General features: G+C 38.3%; 1 protein-coding gene across 2 annotated transcripts in view; it reads right to left on the bottom strand.

Moving 5' to 3' along the window:
* The window catches only part of LOC109463320 (inactive rhomboid protein 1-like), a 56,277-nt gene that overhangs the window by 22,638 nt on the left and 22,972 nt on the right, over positions 1-10,667 (bottom strand). Inside the window, exon 2 of one of the 2 annotated variants that reach the window (XM_019760081.1) lies at positions 1,659-1,892. In XM_019760081.1, coding sequence (XP_019615640.1) covers positions 1,659-1,849 — 191 coding nt within the window. In that variant the 5' untranslated portion in view covers positions 1,850-1,892. Of the gene's footprint in view, positions 1-1,658; positions 1,893-10,667 lie in introns of those variants that run through there. The other variant, XM_019760083.1, reaches the window with a different exon arrangement.

The raw sequence follows: 10,667 nt of genomic DNA, 5'->3' as shown, positions 1-10,667 counted from the left end.
CAAGTTTACCTGTAACAACATATCATCTCCCTTTTAGATATATATTATATTTCATTTAGAAACACGTATTGTGTCGGAAACATGTGCTAGTAACGGGCGTTAAAAGTACAATGTAATCGGCCGAACGTATAAACTCGGCCTGAGCGGCACATGCACACACACCTTCAAAACGATCTTTTTTTCCAGGGAATATGTAAAAATAACACGACATAACAATGTATTCTGGCATCACAAACTGTATTACTCTCAAAAAGTACAAAATCCTACCACAAACATGAGAATTTGGCAAAGTAAGAAGTCCTCCATGCACGTAAGTCCATTCACTATTTCTCACGGTCGGAAGAGTCCACTTTGAGTAGGGGGAAACAGGTTCTTTTAATTATAGAAATTACTCTGTGAAAAATACTACTTGTGCATGTGGCATTCTAACAAAGTTACATCTTATTTAGATACCTATAAACAGGAGTACAATTGCAAATAATACATCAATTATTACATCTAAATTCTTTAATAAAATGGTTCCCCCTACAAATAAAAACCCCCATACATCAAAGACTTTATAGTGAAACCCTAGACCATTGAATTTGTGGCAACTTGAAGAGTGTGTCAATGTGGCTATTTGTTTGAATGATGGCTATGTATAATGTAGCTGTAGCATACCTAAAGTGAAAAATGGGAAATATAAAATGTATACTACCGGTAGTATTTGGGAATTGGGGAAAGATAAAAGAAGAAATAAAATATCTGTAAAAGTAGTTAATTCTTTTGCCAATAACTTTTACACATTCCTGGAAATTTGTCTAAAGCATATATTTAGGATATTGTAAATTTCAAGCTCTAAATAACTTCCATATCAGCCAGACACAATAGAATGCCCAGCCCAGTGGTAAGCTGTGTGCCCTGAACTAAGAACAATGGGATCTGAACAGAGCACCCTGATTTAAACCACTCTTGGAACTTTGAAAGATGAATAAAAGTGAAACCAGTTGGATGGGAGTCTTGTCAACGGACAGTTTGTTGTTCATACAGTAAAGATGTGTATCTTGCAAAATAATACGAATAATTGTAAAGGGATGTAAGAGAAGTTGCTCATGTACATGTAGTAATGGTCCTTTCAGTTCAATAAGTGTCTAATATAATGTCTTATATCATTTTGTAACTTAACTTAATGGATTGCTTACTACATGGCTGTATGGCAGGTGGTCTCAAATTTTTATTTTTATTTTTTTTTCGCCCGCCCGCTCCATTTTTTTTCTAGAAAAATCCGTTAACCAAGAAATTAAATTGGTGTGGCCTAAGATAGATATATTCATACATGTAGCTGGTGGTCCCCATAGATGCTTCGTGCCAAGCAAATGAAGCCTTTTCTAGAATTTCTTTCCTCGATTTTCTAGACTTTCCTAGAATTTTTTGTAACAGCAACAGCCCTGTCTTCTGACACCCCCATGTTGAAATACAGGGTTGTTGGAACAAATATTAGGTTGAGCTGTCCAAACATAGGGTTAGTGAAGAAATTTTAAGTACTGCTTGGAGAAATAATAAAATCCATGTCATTTCCTGCATCAGTGTGGAACTTTTTACCCATTTTCTCTAACACCTTTTCTAAATTTTCCATTTCAGTAGTTTTCTTTTTTCACAACAAACAATGAAATTCTTACCTGCTAACAGTAGTTGAAGCAGTGGAATACTGTCTCTGTGTGGCTGGTCGTGAGAACTGCCTCTGTGTGAAAGCGCTGATGCTCCTGAGGAGCGGCCGCCCGCTGCCCCTGGTACTGTCCATGGTTGCAGTACCCCCCTCAGCCTCCAGGGGGTCTGTGGATGGCGGTCTGCTGTCGCCACCTTCTGCCATGTTTGCCGTGTTGTGGTTTATAATCTGTTCCTATTTACACGATCTGTTGGATGAAAAATTTATATTGTTAACATTAAATATAAACGTGTCTATAAAAAAGATATTTCTTACTAGTAGTACAGCCGCTGAAATCAATAAAGATTGCATATTGGCAACTGTATAATTATTATATTAATAATGCATGTAATATCTCAGTATTTCTTTGCTACAACTTCTTGCTCTGACCTTTACCTTGTTCAAAACGCCCACACTGCAGTATATCATGCCTAACCTGGGTATGTCTAATAGTATCCAAAATTCATGAATAAGTAAAGCAGCTCAAAAGCACATTTCAAACAGATTAACAGAACATCATACTGTAATGGTAAACGAACATGAAGTAGTCAAATACTCCTAACACATTGTGTAACACACAGTGTATCTATTTAAACACAAACTTAGAGATGTGGACATATCCTGCTCAAGCTCTGAATCTGTTTTTGGATGGTTTTCAAACCTACAAACGTGGCTACGGACAACTCCATTTCAAATAGGGAACGTTCTGGAAAGGTTTTATTTTCAAAATAAATTTAGCTGACTACTGGGTTCACATTTTATACCATGATAGTATGGTTTAGAATAAGTGAAATTGAAAGGGGGGTCAAAATCTTTCCTGTGTGCCCCGTATAGAAATTTCAAAATGGAACAGCCTAAACCATTGACATTGATTCAATGCTAGCATTGCCACATTATGATGGCCTAAGCATTAAGTACCAGCAACATCTGTATGCCTAACTTGAATAAATCGTTATGAGCTAAAAGGCTTGACCGCTAAGACCGATACTGTTGGGACACCTTTCAAAACCCAAATACGTGGAGCAAAGTGTTACATTGTACCTGCTTGAATGTCAACGTGTAGCTGTGACATGGCAGATAGGATACAAGGCGCTCTACCTAGTACGTAATTCTGTGCTTCGACTTTGAAACGTTCTCTAACAGACTGGAATAAGTGTACACTTTTGTCTCCAAAAAGCTAGATTACCATGGTTAACATGCCGTACATTCGCTAAATTACAAAGAGTGCAGCCTGACAATGAGCCTGCTTAGGAGGATCATTCTGCAACTGCAGATGAATTACCTACATTTGTACATTGTACATGTATTACAGGGAAAAGGGGCCTTACATTCATGATTAATACTTGTAGCCAAACTTCAAACATTTTTCAAGAGCTACCCCTACCCCAACACCACCTGAAAAATAGGAGCACGCATATGGAAAGAAAAATACAAATTGTTACAATTCTAATAAATTGAATGATAGCATTCAGACCGTCCTAGCGTGGCGTCCTCCCAATTGCCTGGGAGGTGGGCGTTTTATAAATGGCTCACAATCTGCAGCCAAGCATTACCAGACATTGAGCCACCTGTAATCGACGCCTCTGGGTAGAAACGTCCCACCCACGTCTGTGAATACAGCGCAGGCTCTACAGGTTATGGGGAGACCATCAGTCATTCATACAGGTAATTCTTTACATTTAGAATCCTTTCATAACACGGTTATACAGTGCATGTACCATGGGTCCTTCAATAAGTTTTTGGTCTCAAACCAGAAACAAGAGGGCACAAGAGAGTACATTTTAAAGCACATTTGCTACGCTTCCTATTGGTCAATGTGACTAAAGTCAGAAGCTATTATAAAAAGGTCACCATACGTGATAAAGGTTAGCAATTTGATTTTGCCCATTCTAGAAAACGATTCCCCCAACAAACCTTAAAAAGAGTGCAATTAAAGAATACACCATGGAGGCCAACTTTGTTGTATAACGTCAATTCGAATTCAGCAACAGTCCAAAGATTCAGCTAGTCTTACCAACATTTAACTAAAAAATGCAAGGGAAAAAGCAAAGATGGCGCCTGGTGTGTTTAAATACAGTCTTCTTAAAATTGCAAACTTTATGGAAAAGCCATCACGATTGTACCAGTAACCTCTGGGTCACCTTTACACCACGTGAGAAACAACACCACAGACAACGTTGCCCTTGGGGGGAAGTCGCCGTAATAAAAATGTTCCCATCGGCTCGGGAATCATTGCGCCATATTTATGGGGTTACTCTTTCATGTGCCCTCTCTATCAGGCCTGCAGCCTATGATTTGTTATAACCACCCAGTTTAGCTTTCAGCGCGGAGGTAGAGTGCTCCCCTGTCATTGGCTTAAACACATGGCGCTGGGGAAAAACGGTCAAAAGATCACCTGCTGCGAAATGCCTGTGTACTGTGCGGCATTCAAACAAACTTGTGTAGGTCACTTTGCAAACATGAAAGCTTTTCAAAATACTCTTACAATACAGGATACATTCTTATTATTGAAAATTCTCTAAGTGAATTGTGCAGGATATATATACATTCTTATCTGATATTAAAAATTCCCTACTCTAAGTGGATTGTGCTAAGTGTGTTTATGTGTTTATGTGTTATTACATACTATTCTAATCTTTCTTGATTAATATCTTATGGCATTTCTTTAAGTAACAAGGTTAATGGGATACCTTCATTCTTATGTCTCAAGACAATATTTATGATTCTTATAATCAATATTTCGATATATTTCCATGGGTGAGAAAGGTTATCATACATTATGGATTGGCCTACTTAGATAAATCAGTTTCTTGTCAGCTTGATATGCTGGTGGGACCTCTGCCAAACATCCGTACTCTCTTTACTAAATTACCTTAATATGCGATATGCTGTACATGATTCCGGGATGGAATTTATAGCGCCTGTATGTTAACATAACAGGTTTATCGTCAGTGCTTTAATTCATTGGAAGTCGCGATCAAAGTCAAGCTACACACATATATGAACATTAATCTTTAGAAGGGGATGGTGGGAGAAAACGTGTGGTGAAAACATGTAGCTACAAATGTATTTCACATAAAACAAAAGTCATGGCCTTAAATAGGATCAAACAACATGTCCGTATTAAAAAATCAGATCAAGAACATCTACAGAGAGAGTTCAGTAGCTATAGGTATTTTTTTGGATTTCTATAATTTGCTCCAAATCAAAAGACTGAGAGACTGCTGGGTAACAGTTTATACTTTTATACTACAAAGTATTTTCTCAAAGATTTATGACTTTCATATCAGGCACCAAGGTACGCACATTATAGAACATAATAGTATACTGTGACAGCAGCAAGAAAGCAATTTCAAAAAGTAATTTAATGCTTGATTATAAAAGCAGCATGGTGTAATTTGGAATCCTTATCGGTAAAGGCATATTTATGAGCCATCCTTGCTGTATGTGATAACAGTCAGCAAGGAATTGATATTGCCGACTTAATTGTTTTGATCACATCAAATTTCATTTGTCATGTGAATAATATTCCTGGCAATTTCTGATTGATATCTATTGAATTGCGTGGACACTAAATGAGACATCAATCATTCAATTTATTTATTTTTTAGCTATATTTACTGGAAAAAAATGAATGTGTATAGGTAATACATGTACACTACCTGTATATCACCTTTAACAAGTTAAGAGTTAATTATAAGTGAATATAATATCTTGTTTTATTTATTATTGTGGATAACTTGCTGATTCTGTCTTATGCCTTTCCCCATTGGCTATAAGGAAACTGTCAAAAGGCATATACAGTATAGCAGAAAATCGAGGATAGGAAATAAGATAACCTTTTCTGGGACCCTTGACCTGACTTTATCTCAGTGTCCATGACTTGCCTAGTATGTAAAAATAACTTGAATAGAAACATCAGCCAACACGCAGACAAACACACAAGATATGAAAACTCTGTACACAGGGGATAAAAAAATATGCCAGATTGTCCCAGGCACGCCAGATTGAGATATTATGCTTTCCTATACAGAATGATTTGTAATAAGCCACTCAGGTACTCAGTGAGATTAGCACCATCATAACTCTCTGGCCCACAAGAAACTTGCACAATGCTGAGAAATCACTGTGCAGTCATTTGCCATCAATTTTAGATGGAATTGCACCTAGATATTTATGGGCAAGTCCACAGGCTTAGTGAACTCCACAGGCGAGGAATAATGTTCTAGATCTGATTTTGCAACTTTTCTTGGAAGTTAGTATGGCAACCCATCTCCATTTTGTCAAAGACTCAGAACATTATATACAACTACTGGTACATGCAAAATACTTTCTAACCGTATTTATCAAGATAAAGAGTTTCACAAGCAAAGAAAATTATGTTGTCTAGAAATCCAAGATATCACAAAGGGATTTGTTATCTGCCACAATAAAAAGTACATCGTGGATAAAAAAAGATGTCTCATATCATAAAATCACGCCCAGTATAGATGCCATTACAGATAGAATGAGTAGAAATGGTTTATTGCCTGTACATAAGGGTGAAGGTTATCTACTGCACCATATGGCTCTGTATGAAAGACAGGTAATTTTTCAAGATTACTTGTCCTTGGAACGTGAAGTCAAAAAAGAACCCAGGTCTGCTGTTAACAATGATTGATGACCCACATCTATGACTACTGAAATGTACCCGTAGCATGTATGGAGCTAGCATTAGGACTTTTATGTCATAAACTATTCCCTGTAATCTGGAAAGCCTGGAGTTCTTATCTCTTAACACATACAGCTTCCGCAGTACATAACCACTAAAACCCTCATAATCTCAGCACCAGGAGGCATCCTATAACCTATAACAGCACTGGGGAAGTGCAAACTTCCATCAACGCAGTGTAATTTTCTCTGACATTTTCACCCCTCACTTGTCATCCCTGCATTGAGATATCAAGTTAGACCTGCAGTTTGAAAGGAATCTGCTAGATGGAATCCTCACAATTAATTGTTCCTAATTGTTTCATTTTCAAATTAAAAGAGGAAATCAGGAATTTGAACTGAACTTAGAACTTAAGTTCGACTCATCCCTCCGGCCCAGACCTTCCAATGTAAGAAATTGATAAAAATCCTGTGTGGAATAACTTTTATTAGCAATAGCTGAGATTCCTTGCCAATTCCCATAAAGCAAAATATGCTAGACACTTGAAGCATATGGGGAAAGAAAGCGGAAATATTTTTTCAGATCACCACAGTCTTATAGGTTTAAAAGTGTACTTATACTTCTGATCTTGTACAGGAACTTGTGTGACCCATTATAGAACGTCGTCGACAACTTTTGAATTCCCTGTAGGCACAGGCTCAGAGTCAGTCTATGAGTTAAGACAGGCGTGCGGCATGATAAGCTCTTAGCATTCTGCTCAGTCATCTGAGCCAAAGCACTCTCCGTTTTCAGAACATTTTCAGCTTGGGCAGTTTTACTAGGTCTTTTATTGACTAGGACTGTCGTAAAATCGGTGGAGAAAGTTGGAAAGTTTGCCAATTTTCTGTGAAATATACGATGTCATATAGTTAGACAACCGGTTTGTGAGCTGGAAACCAGACAAGCTAGGCAGCTAAAACTTGTTGCCTGCCAAGTTCTGTCATCAAGTAATGCCCACAACTCAAGCCCCAGGGATTGGCTTTATAACTTAATTAATTTTCATCCCGTCTATGCATACTGATGTGAGTGCTTACCTGTAACGATTTGTGGCGACAGTTGCCATAAAAGAGGATTGAAAACTAATAAAAGTCGGCCGTCCAAAGCATTGAGAGATGCGCGCACACACAAACCTATAGCTTCTGCCATCATGTTTGCAGTACACCACGGCTATTTGCAATTTCACGGGGGGAAGATTTTCCTTTGTGAGGGTCTGAGCGCTAAATGAGATCAACTAAGAATGGTGAGAAGATTGTGGTAGAATTGATGCCTAGCCACTCAAGGCTTTTGTGCAATTAGGCATGCAACAAGCTTACTCCTCGGATGTCGTAAATTCTGCTGCTGTCTTTACATCCTGAATCAATATTTCAAGCCAGCAAAAAGCTGGAAAGGTCATCGTTGGTTGTCTCACAGTACCAAAAAAGAAATATCTATCTGCCAAGCAGGAAATAACCATCTGTTCTTGACAAAGCTGGGTGTTAAAAGGCCAGGACTTCTATTAGTTACATTAGCAACAGAGATGTAGATCAAAGTTTAACAGTGCCACACTTATTCCTACTTCAAGAATTAACATGCCAAAACACACCTATAAAAGCTTTGACGTATATCCACCCAGGTAGCAGTCTTGTAATAAGTCAGATCATAAAATGCTCCCGGGAACTATCATACTCAAGACTTGAATCAAGTTTTTCATACTATTGACACAAATGTTTCAAAGCTGCACTAAAGAGTAAAGTTGACTACATTTACATCTAGCCTCAGACTCTGAATACAGCGCCAAATACATGAACACTTCCCTGTAAAAATTACAGTACAGATTACAAATTCAATAGCTACTGAATGCGGAGGCTAAATGTCACAGTAGATGTTATGGAGGATGGGGGGGGGGAGAAATGAGTTATGAGCATCTATGAAACCAAAATGACATGATGATGTAGAAATAAATAATGCATTGATGATGGGTAGGACAAATGGCACCTCTAACTTCTAAGAGGGAAAAGAAGAATTGTAAGCCTTTGTCACAGTTTGTGTACTGAGATAACCTTGAAGAAAAAGCTTTCTGAAGTATTACGAAGCTTACATGACAGCTGTCCTTGGTGCTGAACTGGTTTCAACCGGGTTTACACACAAATCCTGAACATCCTGAAGGATCCACAGAGTGGCATTATTACATGTACCTTATCTTTACACTAGTATAGATTAGTTTTTCATACAAAGGCACAAATGTTTCAAAGCACTAATGTTCACCAATGTGGTATCTAGCCTGTCTAAATACAGTACCAGATACACTTACCTACCTACTATAAAGATTAGAGTACAGACTTCACATGTGCCCAAAGGTGGAGGTTAAATGCCACACTAAAAACACTTCTGCACAAAAAAAATGGAACCTGTATCGTCTACCTTTGTGTACTGAGATAACCTTGGAGAAAAAGCTTTCTGTATATCCTGTGAAGTATGACGGAGCTCACGAGAGCTGTCCTTGGTGCTGAACTGGTTTCAACCGGGTTTACACACAAATCCTGAACATCCTGAAGGATCCACAGAGTGGCGTTATTACATGTACCTTAGCTTTACAACAGAGGAGAAATGAGCTACAGAAGTCCCACATAGTACAGGTAATACTGATGTGTTATTGAAAACAAGTAACTTATGATAGAAACATGTTACAAAGGCTCTGAATAGGAAACTGTAATATATGTACCAGGCTTATATTAAGCATAGCATTGAGGTTATATGAAAGAGTAATACATTTCTTTTTATCCTGGGAAATGTATGTTCACCAAGCTAAACATATATCATGGTCGCTTGCATTTTAGAAATGAGCTAAAAGTGTTCATTATAGTACAAAATGTAATAGAAACACCAAATCTGTATTCCTGTGTAGTAAATTGTATCATTATAATACAGTAGAAACTTAAGCTATGCATACCACAATCATAACATCAAAAAATCAATCGTTATATAGGTCAAGAAATTTGTAAGAGTATATTCCTAACAATACAGAAATAACCAAAACAAACGGATACAAACCATGTACCAGCTCTCACTCCTATGTATTTTGCACCATGTATGTGTAAAAATATGTGTATAGATTTATTAGATAGACTTGAAATGATTAGACTATCTTTGTTATATATGTTGTCTGACCCTTACCTCTTCCCTCATGACCTCAATGAAAAGTGGCCTGCAGGCTGATTTGAGCATCTCATGAATAAATCAATCAATCAATCAATCTTTATTCATTAAGGAACTCGCGGGCAACACACCCGAATTACGTCCTTGTTACACCAGTCACCTTAAAAACATTTACATTTCAAAACGAATCATCACATAGGTAAAATCTCAATATTAAAAACATCACAAATAACATGTCACAGTTAAACATATGCTGTGCATGGCGCGATTACCAGATGTCCAATTACTCAGTGCTAATTGTCTTGTTGTAAAGACGGATTGCGCAATGGAGGAAAGAATTTCTTAGTCTCTCAGTCCGGGCCCTTGGTACACTGATAGTGCTAGAGTTTCTAAGTGTCCGTCCCGTGGCACCAGACCTTGAGGGCGGTACTAGGTCATGTAGAGGGTGGTTCTCCTGAAGCATGCGTTGGAACAGGTGTACTGCCGCATCTTCCCTCCTCGACTTCAGTGTGGGCAGGTCAGGCACGCTACGCCTTCCTCCCAAGGAAATGATACGCAAGGCCCGGCGCTGGACCCTTTCGATGGCCAGTTCTTGCTCCTTACTACACCCGACCAGTAACACATGTCCGTATTCGAGCACTGGCCGGACTAGCGCCAGATAAATCTGGATTAGGTCGGTAACGCTGGTGCCTTGTTTCGTTAGTAGGCGCAAGTAGTGTAGTCTGCGCGATGCGTTACTGATCATGGAGTTAACCTGTTCAATAAAGAATAAAGAATGTTTCATCTAAGAAACAGTAACCATGTCTTAATCTTATACAAGCTTAGTAAACATAAAAGCTATTACAGTCCCAAGTGCTAACTCCCAGTATACATGTACCAGAGCTAAGCCCTCTTTTTTTTTACTCTTAGACCGATGGTAAGAGCCAAGTCTGACTGTGATCACCATGTAATGAGTACTGAGGGGCCGGCTGTTATGCAGTCTTTTACTGCGCTTAATCTACTCTTCAATAAATAAGTGATCCTCCTTCTGTTGAGAGTTTGCCAACAGCAAGTCTGTGTGTGTATGAGTGTGTGTGGTCGTGCATACAAATCAGATCACTAATGGTAGAGCTAGAATATCAGAATTGTCATCTTACCGACCTGGGGAATATGTATTTG

Source organism: Branchiostoma belcheri, unplaced genomic scaffold (assembly GCF_001625305.1).
Source record: "Branchiostoma belcheri isolate BF01 breed outbred unplaced genomic scaffold, Haploidv18h27 scaffold124, whole genome shotgun sequence".
Taxonomy (NCBI): domain Eukaryota; kingdom Metazoa; phylum Chordata; class Leptocardii; order Amphioxiformes; family Branchiostomatidae; genus Branchiostoma; species Branchiostoma belcheri.
Note: the sequence above shows the minus strand (reverse complement) of the source record. Positions and strands in the feature narration are given on the sequence as shown.